The sequence below is a fragment of the Gymnodraco acuticeps genome, unplaced genomic scaffold (genome assembly GCF_902827175.1).
Source record: "Gymnodraco acuticeps unplaced genomic scaffold, fGymAcu1.1, whole genome shotgun sequence".
NCBI lineage: Eukaryota > Metazoa > Chordata > Actinopteri > Perciformes > Bathydraconidae > Gymnodraco > Gymnodraco acuticeps.
Window position 1 is genome coordinate 25,099 of NW_022990203.1, and position 20,135 is coordinate 45,233.

General features: G+C 41.9%; 1 protein-coding gene and 1 non-coding gene across 2 annotated transcripts; both read right to left on the reverse strand.

The window, feature by feature from the left end:
• Positions 1-3,340: 3,340 nt before the first annotated feature.
• On the reverse strand, positions 3,341-3,413 carry trnar-ucg. The gene has a single exon. It is a non-coding gene; the product is annotated as a tRNA-Arg (tRNA).
• Positions 3,414-4,803: 1,390 nt separating this feature from the next.
• Positions 4,804-16,675, reverse strand: LOC117547471 (cerebellar degeneration-related protein 2-like). Its single transcript, XM_034218243.1, is given in 8 exon segments — positions 4,804-9,357; positions 9,920-10,289; positions 11,758-11,965; positions 14,409-14,473; positions 14,475-14,574; positions 14,978-15,126; positions 16,039-16,151; positions 16,672-16,675. Coding segments are annotated over 8 exon segments (1,413 nt in total). The 3' UTR covers positions 4,804-8,953.
• Positions 16,676-20,135: the final 3,460 nt, after the last annotated feature.

Below are 20,135 nucleotides of genomic sequence, written 5' to 3' on the forward strand. Positions count from 1 at the left end.
TGTATATATGGCGTTAATAACTATAACATACCTGGCGGTCATCAGAACTGTTACAGGATGTGTATTTTGTAAATTGTTTTATCCTTAATATTATTTTTTAGGCTGTCTTTGGCTCTTTTCTGCTGTAACAATGTACATTTCCCCTCTGTAGGACGAACAAAGGTATTCTGATTCTGATCCTGATACCCACAAGAGAAATTGTATTTATTATCTGTGGACTATATCCATCCTTGTGTTGTCCATGTTTGTTCAGGGCGGTCGGGTCATGTTGGCGTCGCGCCTCGACTCTTCAAACCTCAGAAACCTGTTACTGCTGAGCCTGGCACAAAACCTCCAAACCCCCCAAACCCCCTGCTGGTGCCATGAGAGGTTCAATGTCCTCACAATAAAGAGAGGTTGGTGGTTGTGGAGATCCTGGCAGAGGCAGAGGTTTTTGCGAAGAGGCATCACACCGTTTTTGGATAAAAGGACGAGCACCAGGGCTGGCGTCGGTGCTTCTTTAAAAAACAATTAGACATGCAGCAGATAGGCAGCTGCAGGATAAACAATCTGGCAAAGACGGAGACGAAGGACGCCAAATGACCCACCACCCGGATTAAATGACTTTTTAAGAAGAGGAGGGTTCAGAGAGGAGAGGGGCCTCTGGTTTTTGGCATCTTGTGTGTACAGAACATTTGATTTTAAGACATTTTGAAGGCATCATTTGCATTCAAATCAATCCATCTTGTATCCTCAAACAGTGACTGGTAACTAACTACACGTGTCCATTTCAGAACTAACTCAAAATAAAGGGAAAATACTTGTTTAGGTTATGAGACAGCTTATTGCTTTGTTGTTACATTGTTTTGCATTGCCAATTGTGTTTGTTGACTTGTGAAGCCCTCTGAGACAAATAGGATTTGTGATGTTGGGCTATATAAATAAACTTGAATTGAATTGAATCACTTGGGTTCCAATAGTTACAGAAGTGGTGGAGTTCAGGTTGTTACGTGACAAGAAAAAAATCAACGCTATTTTGGTTTTACACTTCTATTACATTTTCTTTTTGAGTTGCTAGCACACTGAAATGATATATAAAGCACAATTATTTAATCTCACACTCGAAGAGCAAAACCTCAGATCAAATCTCCAAAACTCTAAACACATTTTCAGCTCTGCACCCAATTTTCAATTTAACTTGGCACTTTTTGCAAAACACTGAACATCAGCAGGAGAGGACTCTTTAAAGTAGAGACACTACATACTGATATACACCTGAACAACAGCAGGAGAGGACTCTTTAAAGTAGAGACACTACATACTGATATACACCTGAACATCAGCAGGAGAGGACTCTTTAAAGTAGAGACACTACATACTGATATACACCTGAACATCAGCAGGAGAGGACTCTTTAAAGTAGAGACGCTACATACTGATATACACCTGAACATCAGCAGGAAAGGACTCTTTAAAGGAGAGACACTACATACTGATATACACCTGAACATCAGCAGGAGAGGACTCTTTAAAGTAGAGACACTACATACTGATATACACCTGAACATCAGCGGGAGAGGACTCTTTAAAGTAGAGACACTACATATTGATATACACCTGAACATCAGCGGGAGAGGACTCTTTAAAGTAGAGACACTACATACTGATATACACCTGAACATCAGCAGGAGAGGACTCTTTAAAGTAGAGACACTACATACTGATATACACCTGAACATCAGCAGGAGAGGACTCTTTAAAGTAGAGACGCTACATACTGATATACACCTGAACATCAGCAGGAGAGGACTCTTTAAAGTAGAGACACTACATACTGTTATACACCTGAACATCAGCAGGAGAGGACTCTTTAAAGTAGAGACACTACATACTGATATACACCTGAACATCATCAGGAGAGGACTCTTTAAAGTAGAGACACTACATACTGATATACACCTGAACATCAGCAGGAGAGGACTCTTTAAAGTACAGACACTACATACTGATATACACCTGAACATCAGCAGGAGAGGACTCTTTAAAGTAGAGACACTACATATTGATATACACCTGAACATCAGCGGGAGAGGACTCTTTAAAGTAGAGACACTACATATTGATATACACCTGAACATCAGCGGGAGAGGACTCTTTAAAGTAGAGACACTACATACTGATATACACCTGAACATCAGCGGGAGAGGACTCTTTAAAGTAGAGACACTACATATTGATATACACCTGAACATCATCGGGAGAGGACTCTTTAAAGTAGAGACACTACATATTGATATACACCTGAACATCAGCGGGAGAGGACTCTTTAAAGTAGAGACACTACATACTGATATACACCTGAACATCAGCGGGAGAGGACTCTTTAAAGTAGAGACACTACATACTGATATAACCTGAACATCAACAGGAGAGGACTCTTTAAAGTAGAGACGCTACATACTGATATACACCTGAACATCAGCAGGAGAGGACTCTTTAAAGTAGAGACACTACATACTGATATACACCTGAACATCAGCAGGAGAGGACTCTTTAAAGTAGAGACACTACATACTGATATACACCTGAACATCAGCAGGAGAGGACTCTTTAAAGTAGAGACACTACATACTGATATACACCTGAACATCAGCAGGAGAGGACTCTTTAAAGTAGAGACACTAAATACTGATATAACAACAGCCGGTGTATGCATAGGTAACCATTATTTATTTTCATTAGATATAAATAACAAGAGTGAACATTCTCCTATTAATGCATAATAAGAATCAGAACTCAAATTGAACAACTGTTGCCACTATAAACATGTCCTGCATTTCCCATGCTTATACAGAATGCCACCACTAGATGTCAGACTCTACACACCATTTACCTCTCCTTCCCTCGTGCAGTTTTCTCCCTTTTTCTACTTTCCCTTTGTCTACAAATACAGTATTTTTCAACAAAATGTGACGGAGTGGAATACCGTAGTTTTATACGGAAATATTCAAGTCAGTGTGATATGTTATGATCCACAAGCCGAATAATGTGGATTAATTGTTGTAACAAAGGATATATAACCTTGGAACCCAACTCAAATGTGAGGTATGTTGGTCAGAAACATTAGAAGTGTTCATAGGGGAGCGTTTAGAAAATGGTAAACAATCAACAACGACAGGTTTGCAGGCGCTAGAAGGGAAAAGATGGAGCTTCATCGTGGACCGTTATATGCAATGAAGCTATATAAACAATAAAATGATTCATTAGTAAAGTCTACAGCGAGTATGAATTAACCACAAAACATTATTCAACGATAAAGTTAACAATAAACAAAAAACATCGCTGCTAGAAGAGCAAAAGACGACCACGAAGGGACTCGAACCCTCAATCTTCTGATTCGAAGTCAGACGCCTTATCCATTAGGCCACGCGGTCGGAGTGAGCGGTGATGAGTCGTAAAGAGTCTAAAGATTTCCTAATATAATTATGCATTTATTTATAGATAATGGTTATAATATTCACGTTTTCGTACGTAAAATCTGCCTAAATTAAAAGCCACAATTATAACCATAGGTCTTTATTTAACTGTTGTAATATTTACTATATTCTATTTTTTAAATAGACAATATACAACCAAGAAATGCAATGAAAGTATATTTATGATAATTTTACTATGGCTAAATCTGGCACATTTACGAGATGGACCCAAGTGCTCGAGGTAATTATGTGCATTGTCACTTCTTAATTCCACAAAATGAAATGAAAACATAACTAAAAATAACTAAATGAAAAGATATGTATAAATAAAAAAGCCAGCTATTGTGGTTCCAGGTTTTTTTTACGAGACTATTTTTTAACATTGAAAAACAAGAAATCTGTGTACCACACCAACCTAACTCTATAATACTTAAAACGTCATTAGAAATAGGACCTTGATTTGTATTAAAACAATTTAAATCAATATTTCAAAAGTATTCAAATGTAAATATATGGAATGTTGGGTTTTATGCTTTGCATTGTAAAAATATCCAAATAAATAATAATATCTATTTTTTATTAACGAAAAAAAGTATAAAAGAACCAACAAAACTCCGATTTTGTTTTGGGCCATGCCGTCATTAGGCGCTTTCACACCGGAGTACTTTTCCGATAGTTCTTGGGATTTTGCGTTCACACCAAAAAGATCTGGAGCTAGAACTTAGTTCTCGGGAACCTTTTCCCCCCTTTTCAGTCCCTGCTAGAGAGCAGGGACTGAAAAGGGGGGAAAAGGTTCCAATTTCTGATTGGCTGGGCGAATTGCAAACCACGCCCCGTAAAACTCTGAAAAGTTTTGTGAAGCCGCCATTTTATTTGCTTGCATTAGCATTATTAGCATTAGCCCAGCGCACTAACGGAGAGAGACTAACTTATGGCAACACAAAAAAACATGGGAGCGGTGGAGATGTCTGCGCTTCTGGCGATTTACTCGGAAGACGCTACCCAGCAGCTTCTACTGAAGCCAGTGCCCAACTCAGGGGGGGGACTCTGGGACTTCGGGTGGCAGTACACGCCCTGAAGTTGTTTGCGGCCTGCCAGTAAATCCAAAGCAGAAGAAGAAGAAGAAGTGACGTCAGCGGCTTCATTTGCCTAATCCTCCCTCAGGGACTTATTCCGGTGTGAACGCGATCTACTAGGAAAGTTCCAGGGACTAAAGAGTTTGGCGGGACTAAGTACCGCAAAGTACTCTGTTGTGAAAGCGGCTATTGTACCCTGGAGGAGATCGGAAAGTAAACAACTTAACAAAAAACTTCACACTGTCCTTTTATATCCAGTAAAAACAACAACATAGGATGCATTGTATGCTTTATTAACAGGGTAGTTCAGTAATGACAAACTTAATACAAGAGCAGAGTAAACTGTAATGCCAATATCTTAAAAAATAATGCACATGTTTAAAGTGGATGATAAAATTAAAACAAATTAAATAAAGTTTATTTCGACAGGTTGTTAGTGACATTCACATTTAGGCACTGGAAAAGTAAAAAAAACATTCAGACAAAAATAAATACACGTACATTTTCATATCAGCTATCCTAAATATGCAACAATTAAGCGCCAAGTGCAACAAGTAAGACTTTAGAATACAGGAACCTCGTGAGACTTTAACAAGCTCTGGTTTGTTCTACATTTTCACATATTCCTCCGTCTACACACTCATAAGACATGACTTTAAATTCACTCGTGCACCAAAATCCAAAATAATTCGGAACAACAATCAACTATCCTTTCTTTCATCGTTCAGATTTCAGTACCAGGTTGCAGGCAAACCATCTTCCTCTCGTTTTATTTGGGATGCACCAATATTTGCAGAGGTGACATATCGTTGTAGGCTAGCATTGAAGTTCACCATGTTATTCTAAAGTTCAATATTAGTGCATCCTTAGTTTTTATCAATTAGCCTCAAACACAAGTAGAGGGTCTCTCATTTGTCCGCTGTGCAACATTTTCAACTTTTATCTTCACAAATTAAGTATAAAATGAGCTGTAATAACATTTATTTTGTCAAAGGTTCATACATAAGAGGCTACCCAGAAAAAGGCTATATTGTTGGAAAAAGGTGCGATATGTTAGCAGGTTTGGTAAGTCGGTTAGGTGTGAGACAAAGCCCTGTGTGGAGCCTTATACTGGTTACAGTGCGTCTGTTGAGCTTCAATTAAAGAGAAATACAACACTTGTATAAAAAGCTAAGAAGGAATATAATATCAGTTATCATCTTTGGACCAATTTCTTAAAAAAGGGTCCAAGTTCTAGTTTTAATCTTCATGCTGTCCATTTATAATCCCATTCCATTCCCTCGTGTGTTAGGAACACTAACATGCGGTGATAACCCAACATTGGTGTTTTATTATCTGTCCTTAATTGCCATGAAATAGTGAAATATCTGCAGAGATTGTCTTTTGCAAGACAGCAGCTTCTCAGTCGGATCATCAGAGTTAAACATTCATAAAACAAGTCAACTAAAACCTGTAGATATCACGTACTGCTACAAACAAAAACACACGTCTGCATCCCGTCCCTTTGTATCTGATCTCCTAGACCAGTGCTTCTCAAAGTGTGGTCCGCGGACCACTGGTGGTCCGTGAGCGCCCCCTAGTGGTCCGTGAGTATATTGGTAACATTTCACATTTGAAATTAATTAATTAATTCAAGTTTTCCGCACTCGCGGGAATATCCCCGCAATGGAGCGAGCTTAAGTTTCACTTTCAATTGCATGATATAGCCCAGATAAACACCTTCATCACACATGTGGCCACTTGTTTGTACCATTTTAAGGCGATTTGCAAAAAACGATGTGTTTTGGGATATTTGTGGAGTTAGGTGGTCCGCGAGTGTTTTTTTATTGGTTAAGTGGTCCTTGGTATGAAAAAATTTGAGAAACACTGTCCTAGACCTAAGGCATCTTAAACTAATTTAACATTTTGAGAAATACACCTATTTGCTTTCTTGCCGATAGGTATACCAGTAATACCACACTTTCACTAAAGATAGCTATCAGTACGTAAGCTTGCTTAGCTAAAGACAGCTATCAGTACGTTAGCTTGCTTAGCTAAAGACAGCTATCAGTACGTTAGCTTGCTTAGCTAAAGACAGCTATCAGTACGTTAGCTTGCTTAGCTAAAGACAGCTATCAGTACGTTAGCTTGCTTAGCTAAAGACAGCCATCAGTACGTTAGCTTGCTTAGCTAAAGACAGCTATCAGTACGTTAGCTTGCTTAGCTAAAGACAGCTATCAGTACGTTAGCTTGCTTATATTACTGCTATAAATAAGAAACACTTTTCTGTACCTCAAAGCGCTGAAGTAACTTTTGCACAGTGGTAGGAAACGGTATTTATATCACAAATGTAAATTAAGTTTCCTGTCTGGCTTTCTTTCCAGTTAGCATGCCTCTTATCTGACTTCCTCTGGCATGTTAAAGTAGTTTAACATTTTGGGGAAATACGCGTATTTGCTGTCTTGCCGACAAAGATACTTAGCAGTCCGTTAGCTCGCTATGCTAAAGGTAAAGTAGCCTAGCTCCGTCCAAAGCTAACAGCGAATTTAAGCTGCGTGAAGAAGTTTTAATAAGTCCGTCCGGACGTTCTCATTTTGCTCAATAAGAATTAGTGTTGCGGCTTTTCTGCAAGAGTTAGCCACTTTTGTAGCTAGTGCTGCTAGCTTGGAAATCTGTATGGATTTATACTTTAGATACTTCTCAAATCTACTAAACTCTTGCTAGTTTTTCAAGATTACCCCCCACTGGTAAACAAAATAGTCTGGTGCATACAAACACACAACAGAGTCAGGCTAACGGTTTCCTAGCTTCCAAAAGAACAATATTATTCTCCCTTACTGACTTTAATAATATAATTGTATGATTATTATTTGCTAATGTTCATCTGTATTTACTGGCTTTCATGTCTTTGCTAAGCTTGGGAAATGTTCTTAATAAGAAGATTTGTTGAAGGGTTTGATTCTATATCCACATTTGATATATAAACTCCCACCACAATACTAAGCTAGGCTAACTGGCTGTAGCTTCATATTTGCTGTAAAGTCAGGGATATCAATCTCCTCATCTGGAATAAATCTATTCTGCAAAATCTCTACATTAAAGGGTGAGGCACAACGAACGTGAGCAGTAAGGTCACAGAGAGAACGGTGCAAGAGAAGCAATCATCAAAGGCTAATTGAAATGTGTATTATAAGAGAGGAGGATTTTTAGCAACTGGAGTTAGTTCTTGAGACAGACAGCGCTGAGAGGATTCATCTCTACTGTAGTTATACACTTGTTTGTAGAGTCCATTATAATAAACCTCAGTTCATGTTAGTATTAGATGTCCATGTTTTCATCCATTTCTAAGCTTTGACATTTAGTGCACTTGCGAGGCTAAAGAGAGGCTAATTAGATAGCATTGTGTTAGTGATATGTGTTAGGAGTAAGGCAGTAAAGCCGGTAAATATTGAGTAAGAGCGCTGAAGGACAGAATATAAGGGTGACTGAGGGCTGGGCAATATATCGATGTTTTATCGGTATCGTCGTGTAAGACAAGAATGTTGACTCGAGTAACTGTCGACTCGAACAAGTTACCAAACCCTAAGTGACTAGCTTTTAGGAACAACTTGTGAGAGTAACACGGAAGTCATGTGACTAATGAGTCACGAAAAGCTAACGAATCACGGTCTTCATTTTATAAATTAAGTTTCCTGTCTCGCTGTCTTTCCTGAAGTTTTACAGCTTCCATTTTTTATCTGATACAATATCGAGATTGAGGTTAAAAATGTTTTGTGATATATGTAGTATTACCCAGCTCTAGGGTGAACTTATTTCAGATATGATTGAAACGTCTTACATGCTAATCAAATTCTCGTGAAGGCTACGAATTCTCACGATTAAACAGCGTGCTTCTATATGACCTCTAAGTGAACTGTACTTAAGTTTAGCAGTTTAACACCCTTTCTACAAACCCTGAAATAGCATTTTATCGTCCTCTCTAGAGCCAAACCGTGTTTCGATGTTTTATCGGTATCGTCATGTAAGACAAGAATGTTGTGGTCTACAATTGACTCACGCAACTAATGAGTGACTGTCGACTCGAACAAGTTACCAAACCTAAGTGACTAGCTTTTAGGAACAACTTGTGAGAGTAACACGGAAGTCATGTGACTAACGAGTCACGAAAGGCTAACGTGCTAACGAATCACGGTCTTTATTTTAGAAATGTTGCGATATATGTAGTATTACCCAGCTCTAGGGTGAACTTATTTCAGATATGATTGAAATGTACTACATGTTAATCAGATTCTCGTGAAGGCTACAAATTCTCACGATGAAACAGCGTGCTTTTATTTGACCTCTAAGTGAACTGAACTAAAGTTTAGCAGTTTAACTCTCTCTCTACAAACACTGATGTAGCACTTTATCATCCTCTCTAGAGCCAAACCGTGTTTTAAACATCTACTGTTTACTAGATTTGCCCGATTTGCCAGACTTGCTCGCCTTAGCAACTTTGGTAGCTTTGATGTCCATCTTGGTCTTCTGGATCCGGGAGAAGATCTCTTTAAAAAGCGCTTTGTACTCCGGCGTGCTTTGTCCCAGCCTCTTATCCACGGCGTCCACCTGCTTGCTGATGCTCTCCATGGCCTCGGGGGTGGAGGGCGACTGCGTTGGGGTGGGGGGCGGCGCCGGCGTGGGTCCGATAGCGCAGTCTTTCATGGACGGATCTCTGGAGACAGGTCGTGAAGTTTGGACTCCGGCGTGACACAGACTCTCCTCGTGGCGCCGACACTTCCCCAACAACTCCTCGTATTTCTCCAGGAGGGCGTGGTACTGCTCGTCAACTTCCCTCAGGATGGACATGCCTGTTAAGCAGAATTTACATCGTTACTTGTTGGAAAAATACTGAATGTCCTCTTCCAACATGAGAGTCACATGATGACAAAGGTATCAACTGTAGCTGTGAACATGACAGGATGTGTGATGACCTAGAAGAGCATCAGGACTGTTTGAGGCAGATGATAGCTATGTGATTAACATGATGATTCAGCCTCTATGGAGAGAGACATCAAGCATGCTCATTTCTGACGTGGAGCTAATCTGAAGTAAACATTGAATACTGCTTTCTATTCCTCCATCTTGTGACTGTGTAACTCCCTCTCTTGGATATCAGCATGTGAAGGACACTGCTCAGGAACTAGTTGATGCTCTGTATGTGATGACTCCTTCCATTCTGGAGAGGATCACAGATACATGGATCCTGAGGTTGAAGCTCAAGCCGGGGAACAGGGAGATTTTTCTAACATTACTCTACCTATTTTTCTATAAAGTGAAGATTTGTTTACCTACTTTTGATACATGCTCTGATAGAATAACTGTATGCTGTTGAAAAAACCCAATAAACAAAGTTAAAAAGGATGGACATGCCTCTTTTCCGCACACTATTGGCGTGGAGAGCGTAGCTTCCTCTCCGCCTCCCGGACGCATCTCGAGCCACGATGGCGTCCAGCGCCGTGTCGCTGCAGCTCTTCCTCACGGGGCTGGACTCCGGGAGATTTTCCCCTCCGACGCTCTTCCCCCCGCCTTCATTCGCCTCTCGCACGCCGCCCCCCGTCTCCTCGCTCACCTCCACCTCCAGGAAGGTGTCTGTCTCCGGCGTGCTGTTCAGGACGGTTTGTGTTATCGTGGTGCCGTCGTCCTCGCTGCTCATCAGGAAGGTCCGAGCGCGACGAAGCTGCTGAAGCTCCTGAAGCTCAACCTCCAGCTCACGGACCCTCGCCTGGCAGCTCTCGGCATCCTGAAAGAAAGAGAAAATGAAAATCGAAATTGAGTTTATTATATTCAGTGTTGTGCTAGTTACTGAAAACTAGTAACTATTTACCATTACTAGTTATTTCATGGCAAAAGTAACTCAGTTACTTTGCTAGCTACTTACACCAAAAAGTAATGCGTTACTGTGAAAAGTAACGTTTTAGTTACTTAAAAAAAGGGCTCTCATTGATGCCCTTATAGCCTTCATGTCAGTACTGTTATTGCATTGGAGAATAATACAATCTGTTGATCAACTTGACATGCATTATGTGCAATCTGGATTGCATCGATATTAGCTGGCTTTCCATTTTTGTATATTCTTTCTCCAGGTAGTTTGAAAAAGTTTTCCGTCCCATATGCCGTGTGCCGCCCGGACATGCTATCATGCTAACTAGCTCCCTGAAAGCGGGTGACTCCACTGTAGCAATAGCCTGCATGTGTTCTACAACATACCGTGCAATGGCTTTATCGACTTTTCCCTGGCCAGCAGTCCCTTGGTTAAAATCCAGCCGCTGTTGCTTAGGTGGAGGTGGAGTGGCGTCGGCTGAGTCTCTGTGGTCTTAGCTACTAACTTCGTCCCAGCATGTTGTTTTTGCAGATGTTTTAAGAGATTTGAATTACTGGTTTGGGCAGTAGATAGGATCTTTGACCCGCCAAGACACAACTTACATTTAACTAAAACTTTCTTTTCTTTGTGTTCGACAAAAGTGAAATAGTGAGAATATCTCCAGGTGGAGAAACTAGACTTGAGCTCCGCCGCCGCCATGATAGTCTTGTTAGTAAACAACACAAACACGCCCACAGCCCGTCTCCGCATGTGACACAGGAAGTATCTAAGTACATTTACTCAAGTACTGTACTTAAGTACAGTTCTCATCTCTGTTCGCCTGGCTGTTGACTATATAAAAAAACGAACGCAGTAACGGAGTAACGCACCATGTAGTAACGGTAACTGAGTTACTGAATTTAAAAAGTAATGCGTTAGAGTACTGGTTACTGCCAAAAATAACTGCGTTACAGTAACGCCGTTACTTTGTAACGCGTTAGTCCCAACACTGCTTATATATAAGATATTGAAGTGAATGAAGCTTAGCGCAAGTTCAACCAGGAAGACCATCTTGAGTCATTCATTTAAATCTGCTCTCTCCCCTCCTCACAGTTGTCATTTCAGGAGACTCAACGCAGCCCTCCTCCACCTTCCTTTCTTCCAAATCCAAGCTCAAACCACTACTCTTCAGGCCGACCTCCATCAATCCCTTCATGCCTTCACCACCACCAGTGTCTAGACGGTTCATCGGTTCGGTTTTCCCCTCCTGAATGATATTCCAGCACAACAGGGTCTAATCGCAAAACACCATTATATGCATCTGTGTATTCCCGGCAATAAATATATATTGTCATATCAAAAGAAAACTTGTCTCTCCTGATTGAAATAAAGTTATTCTGATTCGTACCTGCACGCGTGTCTGCAGGCGGGAGAACTCCCCCAGCAGGAGGTTGCACTCCCGCTCCACTCCCTCCCGTCTCCCCCTCTCCGTCCGGGCCGCGCCTCGCAGCGCAGACACCGCCTCCCGCAGGTGCTGGTTCTCCTCTTCGAACGGAGGGCGCTTTGCATCCACCGTGAAGCTCTCTGCCCGACCCACCACGAACTGATCCTCATACCTGACAACGAGACAAGACAAACACAGAGTTATAAAAACACTCTGAAGCAAGATATCGTTATCTTACGAAATAGCTATCTAACGTTTTGGCAAGTAAAGATTGTTAGGGGTATTGCCCAATATCTGGAACAAACTACCAGAAACCTGCAGGTCCGCTGCAACTCTGACTACTTTTAAATCCAGGCTTGAGACTTTTATATTTGCCGTTGAGTTTAATCCAAGGTCAAATGTACGTTGAAGCATCTTGTTGTGAGTTTTCATAGTATGTTTAATACTTAAAAACGAAAGTTAGTTATAATCAAATATAATCAATTATATTCTTGTATAACCCACAATGAAAATGCTTCATATTTTAGGGTTTTCTATAGTTACAGTATAAACAAAACAAAGTGGGTTGTTTAGGTTGAGTTTTCTTCCTCTCCTCTGGCAGCAGTCCACATGGGAAGGGGGGGGGGGGGGCTTCACACTAAGGAGACACATTAAGAGGCCAAAGAGAGTTCATGTCCTTTTTACCTCATATGAAAGGGTGTCTTATCCCATAACAGCTGTGGAACATGTTGGGACATGTTCAGCCTTGTACATTATGCGCATGCGCGGTTTTCAACTGAATTGGGTGTAGAGGAGGAGTTTTGTTTTTTTGGGTTTGGATCCAGTTTTTTTAGCATAAAGAGACTGGTTTTTTGAGAGAGCGCGAGAGAGGGGGGGTGACCCCTGGTAGACTCTCTCCCGGTAGGCTGGGTGCTTCAGAGCTGGGTAACTAGCTCTCGGAAAATATCCTCTCACACTTGGTAAATATCTCTCGATTTTCTTGGTTGTTGGCTGAGTGGAATGATTTGATGAGAGATGTGTTGGTGAATATTATAACCCGTGACCTGTAAGGACCTTCCTTCGAACTCTTGGCGGATAGGAATGTGTTTTTGAAAGGTTAATCCGCCGTCTGTGTCGGAAAAAGTGTTTGAAAATTATAAATACCGCGACCTGTAAGGACCTTCCTTCGAACTCTTGGCGGACAGGTATGGGTTTTTGAGTGTTAATCCGCCGTCTGTGTCGGAAAAAACGGTATGAAACTGATGTAAATTGAGTTGGTGAAATGGAAAAGTTGAATGCGCTTTTTATGGTCACCGGTCTTTTTACGAGGAAATACCTCTAAATTCTATCGGGAGAATTTTAAAATGTCACAACTGAAATGGGCAGTTGGAATTAAAACATTTTGGTAATAAATGTAAGACTGTGAATTAAAGTTTCATTTGAACATGATCACAGCACGGTTTTTTGTTAGGATGATTATAATGTTGTGAGAGAGAAGGTAAAAACCCTGTATTAGTTTGGACCTATTTTTCTTCAAATAAACTGAATCCCACCTGTTGGATTGGGATCCTTTAAAAGACACCTGTGCCCTCCTCTCCTGCGTCAAAGGTAAGATTGCACCCTGCCACACACACTTAGGTAGGAGCACACTCCATTTACTGATATCAAAATCCTTCGGGATCGCTTAAACAGATTAAAAAAGAGTTGTCTGAATTGAAACAGCAGTTAATTGAACCTGGTTCTTCGGGGGGGTTAGGAAGAGGTGAGATCTTGCTGACGTTGGTGGATCTGAGCCAAGCCGCAAACTTACATAGACTCAATAATCTTCGGAAAGGTCAATTAGGAGGTCAGAGTAATTTACCGGAATAAATTATCAGGACCTCTCAAAACTCTAAACAATCTTGAACGTATTGTAATAATGTCTGTTTCCATTTCTTGTCTTAAAAATGTGTCCTTGTTGATTTTGCAAATGGAACTGTGTTAGAAATTAAAATCAATGTTGATATGGCGTAATTTGAATTAAATACACTATTTAATTTAAATCAGTTTTATTCTGAAAAACCGGAAGTTCACTAACTATTAACTTAACACTTTTATTCTGAAAATTATTCATTTCCGGTTAGCATTAGCATGTGGCGAAATGCTGCATTTTCAAAACGTGAATCAAAGGTGAAATGACATGTGATGTTGTACACTGAGCACACTGGGTTTAGCACTCGTTTATTACCGCTGAATAATGTTTATTAGGGAATGTTTAAATAACCACAGACACCAGAATGATATCATTTAACAACAGAAAAAGGCAGGAATTGCATTGGACCCGCCCCCCGACGACGCCGGCCAATAGGAGAAGACCTCAGATGACAACAGGAAGAGCAAGCCAAGAATTGACCTCTTCTACCTGCTGACCTGGACTGACTGGGCGGATGAGGAGAGCGCCTCCACTCGCACATTTCATTTTGTACACCACCGCATCTTTTGTGTAATTAAATGCTGTTAACTTTTATAGGCTTCCCTTGACTCTTTTCAGTCTCTCCTGCCTTCAGGGTTCTAGAATATACTAACAGCTGCTGATTTAACGCTGAAGTGTTATTGTATTTTATCATTATAGATCACAGATTGTTGGAGATCAGTACCCGGGTGCGGTGCAGAGCTCTCGCAGGCAGGGGAAGGAGTGGATGGTTTTCCGGCGCTCCCGTTTTCTCCCTGCGGACTCGGAGCTGCTCCATGGAGCGAAGCTGCTCCACCTGTCCGGAGAGCGTCTCCACCTGGACCTGCAGAGCATCGATGGTCCCGGTCAACCTGGGGCAAAGGGAGAGGAATTATTAATGATAATAATACGTTTATTTCGTATAGCACCTTTCATAGAAATAAAATTCACAAAGTGCTTCACAAGAAAGAACAAAAGTTAAAATGAAGACCACAGAAACATGAATACAATAACATGAGGCAGAAATTAAGGTCAACATAAAAACAAAACAGAGCACGTGGAGTCCTGAAAGGAACAAACATAAGAACAGAACACACACATCTCAAGGAGAAACAAAAGCCAATGTAAAAAGATGGGTCTTCAGTAGTTTTTTAAAAGCTTCTACAGAGAGTGGAGAGCGGATGCCAAAAGGGAGAAAGTTCCGTAGTTTTATCAGCAGAAATGGAACAGAATTGGAGGCCACCAAATTGCTCCTTTAAAATCCCCGTTACTGACCTCTCTATCTTCTGATGCGAGTTCTTGCTGTCGATCACCAGAGACACGTTGGTGCGTTCCAGTTCCCGCGCCGTCCCGTCCAGCTGCTCGTAAACTTTGGCGTGTTGTTCGTTCATATCCCGGAGAACATCCAGCTGCTTGGACAGATACTGCAGGAGACAAGAAGACATGAACAAACATTAGGAATATATAACGAATTTGAAGTAAAAAGCTAACGTTAGGCTGTAAAGGAACTACAGCACGGTCAAATGAGTTCACGTCACCACCGCTAAGCTAAAGGTGGCTAATGTTGGGCTATAAAGGAACTACAGCATGGTCACATGACTTCACGTCATCACCGCTAAGCTAAAGGAGGCTAAAGTTGGGCTATAAAGGAACTACAGCACGGTCAAATTAGTTCACGTCACCACCGCTAAGCTAAAGGTGGCTAATGTTGGGCTATAAAGGAACTACAGCATGGTCACATGACTTCACGTCATCACCGCTAAGCTAAAGGAGGCTAAAGTTGGGCTATAAAGGAACTACAGCACGGTCAAATTAGTTCACGTCACCACCGCTAAGCTAAAGGTGGCTAATGTTGGGCTATAAAGGAACTACAGCACGGTCAAATTAGTTCACGTCACCACCGCTAAGCTAAAGGTGGCTAATGTTGGGCTATAAAGGAACTATAGCACGGTCACATGACTTCACCACTGCTAAGCTAAAGGTGGCTAATGTTGGGCTATAAAGGAACTACAGCACGGTCACATGACTTCACGTCACCACCGCTAAGCTAAAGGTGGCTAATGTTGGGCTATAAATGAACTACAGCACGGTCACATGACTTCACGTCACCACCGCTAAGCTAAAGGAGGCTAAAGTTGGGCTATAAAGGAACTATAGCACGGTCACATGACTGCACGTCACCACCGCTAAGCTAAAGGTGGCTAATGTTGGGCTATAAAGGAACTACAGCACGGTCACATGACTTCTTTAAAGTAGAGACGGTACATACAATGAAACCTGAAAATTAGCATCATAGGTCTCTTTAATGTAATAATAATAATTCATATCCTCCGTACTTCGATCTCCTGCACCTGCTCCTCGTTGGTGATGTACATCAGCTGCAGGGAATCCTCCAGCTCCTTGTTTCTCTCCAGCAGAGTTTTCCCCAGCTCCGCCGCCAAATGGAGGTCTGCAAAACACGGAGAAATTCACAAACAAATGAACAAATAAGTCGAAAGTATAGCTGCTACGATCCTGGACAAAAGTATTCTGCAAAAGTTGAAAAAACATGAAATTTTCCCCAGATGAAAATTACTTAAGTATACATTTGAGGTGCTTGTGCTGTACCCAAATATTTAAATTTCACATATTGTAAGCCAATTTTACTACTTTGTACTGCACTACGTTTATTTTAAAGATTTATTTTGTAGTTACTTTCTAAATTCAGATTTTTTTCACACATTACTGGAGAAAAACTTTGAATATAGGATTATTTTTGTAAAGATTAAACCATCCAACATTATATTTAAGTAACTGAAACCATGAGTTGGATAATAAGCCATTTTGCCAAGGAGTTTTATATATATATATTTCACAGTTTCAGCTTCTTAAATGTGAAGATTGTTTAACTATTCTTTTGAGTTTTTCTGCAATACTGAATACTTTTAACCCCAAAGTACATTTTCCGAATTGTAGTTAAATACTTTTACCCATGTACCATTCTTGATGCAATACCTTTACGTGAAACCGAGTTATTTTACAGTCTGGTATTAGTACTTTTTCTCAAGTAAAGAATCTGAATACTTTTTCCACCACTGTGCACGAGTCGAACAGAAAACCTGACGGTGTTTCTGAGATATTAAAGGTCCCACGTCATGGCCACTTCCACTGATCATAATTCCATTGTTGAGGTCGACTAGAATAGATTTATATTGTGCCATTTTCCAAACTCACATTGGTTTCTCAAACAGCATCTCTGTAAACTACGTGTACGTGTTTCACTCTCTGCCTTTAACGGCTCGTTGTAGCTCCAATAGCTCCAGCCCCCCCCCCCCCTCCCTGTGAGCACAGTGTGCTCTGATTGGTCGGGACGTTGTGAATCGCGCTAAGCTCCGTGGAGGTGTTGTTTCCTTGTTTAGCGATACACAGCGAAACACAGCCAAACTCACCCTGAGCACACACAAAGTCACAGCCGAAGTAAAAACAATAAGTGTGGCTTGATATTGAGTAAGAACAAGGTTGATAAACGCTGTGAGAATGGGTCTGCAGAGAGAATGGGTCTGCAGAGAGAATGGGTCTACAGAGAGAATGGGTCTACAGAGAGAATGGGTCTGCAGAGAGAATGGGTCTACAGAGAGAATGGGTCTGTAGAGAGAATGGGTCTGTAGAGAGAATGGGTCTGCAGTGAGAATGGGTCTGCAGAGAAAATGGGTCTACAGAGAGAATGGGTCTACAGAGAGAATGGGTCTGCGGAGAGAATGGGTCTGTAGAGAGAATGGGTCTGCAGTGAGAATGGGTCTGCAGAGAGAATGGGTCTGCAGAGAGAATGGGTCTGCAGTGAGAATGGGTCTGCAGAGAGAATGGGTCTGCAGAGAGAATGGGGTCTGCAGAGAGAACGGGTCTACAGAGAGAACGGGTGCAAGGTCTGCAGAGAGAACGGGTCTGCAGAGAGAATGGGTCTGTAGAGAGAATGGGTCTGCAGAGAGAATGGGTCTGCAGAGAGAATGGGTCTGCAGAGAGAACGGGTCTGCAGAGAGAACGGGTCTGCAGAGAGAATGGGTCTGCAGAGAGAATGGGTCTGTAGAGAGAATGGGTCTGCAGAGAGAACGGGTCTGCAGAGAGAATGGGTCTGCAGAGAGAATGGGTCTGCAGAGAGAATGGGTCTGCAGAGAGAACGGGTCTGCAGAGAGAATGGGTCTGCAGAGAGAATGGGTCTGTAGAGAGAACGGGTCTGCAGAGAGAACGGGTCTGCAGAGAGAATGGGTCAGCAGAGAGAATGGGTCAGCAGAGAGAATGGGTCTGCAGAGAGAATGGGTCTGCAGAGAGAATGGGTCTGCGGAGAGAACGGGTCTGCAGAGAGAATTTTGCCGCGATCCCAACTGTCTGTTATCAGCCTGCAGCCCGGGTGGAGAGATCAGCAGAGCTGCAGCACTGAGTGTGTGAGGAAGTCCGTGGATTGGTCAATTTGGACCAATCAGCGGAGGCTTAACGTAACGGCTCCGCGGACGTAACGTAACGGCTCCACGGATTGGTCCATTTCGTTCCGGTACGGTTGACATCATGCATACCCGGAAGAATCAAAGTGACAGTGACGTATCTCCAACGAGGCGTTTTGGGGAGGTCTTCTCTGTGTTAGAGTTTTACTCGCTACAGGGTGCACTTTGAGGGTTTTGACTCTGCAGACCGTTTACATGCATAAAAACCTTCATAACACAAGGGGACGGGTGATAACCGGAAAAGCATGACATGGGACCTTTAAGTTTTTCTTTAAATGCAATTGGACGTTTGAATTTGAAGAAATTCCCTGATCCTGGGATACGGTATTCAGAAAAAGGGAAGGAGATATATTTAAAACATATATAAGATAAGATAAACTTTATTGATCCTAGTTTGGGAAATGTTTTCGCCAAAGCAGCATGTCGGTAACGGTGCGTCCACACGGCAGCGCGCGTTGAAGCTTGCCGGTGGGCGTGTCTGGTGTGCGACCAACAACCAATCATATTAATCTCCCGCCCCGGACACACAAGCACGAGGTTTGATTGGCTAGAGCTTGTACCGGCATATGATTTGATTGGCTGGCGCTTCCGTCGACGCTTGAAAAGTTGAACATTGCTCAACTTTTGCAGCGAGCCACGCCAGCAAAGCTCCGCGTCGCTTCCCGCAATGCAGTTCGGCGAAAAGTGACCCCATTCAAAGTGAATGGTGAAGCTTTCAATGCACACCGCTGTGTGGACGGGACATTGCACATGAATTAGAAATAGATCAAATACAATAAAGATAAACATATCAGCAGTGGAAGATAAAAAAAACCGCATTATATATTGATATAATGTTTTACAGCAGCCCTTGCTTCCCCTGAAGGCACCACGCTGTCCCGTTTCATTTGCCGACTCTCGTATCACCTCCAAACTACGCTGAGTCAGCTTCTGTATCCGGGCTCTGACTCTGCGGTTCTGATTGTCGGCAAAACGTTTACGACCTCTCAGAGAAAGAGGAATACAACAGCGAAGAGCTAATTATAAATAAACCCACATTTCATGCAGTATTTTAATTTTAAATGAGGACTTGTTTTGTCATTGTCTTTCCTGCAGAACTTTTTTTTTTTATGTAGTAGGCCTCCTTTTCAGGGAGTACTGTACTTGCTTTTTTCATGTAGTATTTGTGCTTTAAAGGCATAACTTGAGTGAGCTTTGTGACGAGGAGGAGGAGGAGGAGGAGGAGGAGGAGGAGGAGGAGGAGGAGGAGGAGGAGATATTTTGAAAAACAATCCCCACGTTGTGAACTTTCTGTGGAATTTATTAGGAAAAAGTGACAGTGGAAGAGAGGAAGACGGCTAATCAATACTAGCGTTAGCAAAACAGCTGAGCAGATCAATACTGGCCGCTCACAGGATGAAGATAATCTCATCCTGAATGACAGAGGCACTTCCTGCATGCTGTGCAGCTGGGTTCACATACAGGCTGCTTTCTCTAAATGTTTTCAATGCGACTGCCGGACATTTTGTGCACAACGATCTGATCTGTTCTGCCACCGGAGGGTTTCTGTGGGTGCATTTCTCCCGTGGGATTCACAGGAACGTGGAGCACTTCCTCCGGTCCTGAGCTGCAGACTTCATTACAGAGAAGCTTCTAGATGTGAACTATCAGTGGAAGTAGCTTTTTCTTCACATACACTGCACTATTTAAGCACAAGGCTCTGGTTTCAGACAGAGGGTGAAAATAGGTGCTGCAGCATGAGAGAAATAAAGAGCTTTTTGAACATTAAAGCCTGGAGACATGGAGACACTACATACTGATATACACCTGAACATCAGCAGGAGAGGACTCTTTAAAGTAGAGACACTACATACTGATATACACCTGAACATCAGCAGGAGAGGACTCTTTAAAGTAGAGACACTACATACTGATATACACCTGAACATCAGCAGGAGAGGACTCTTTAAAGTAGAGAC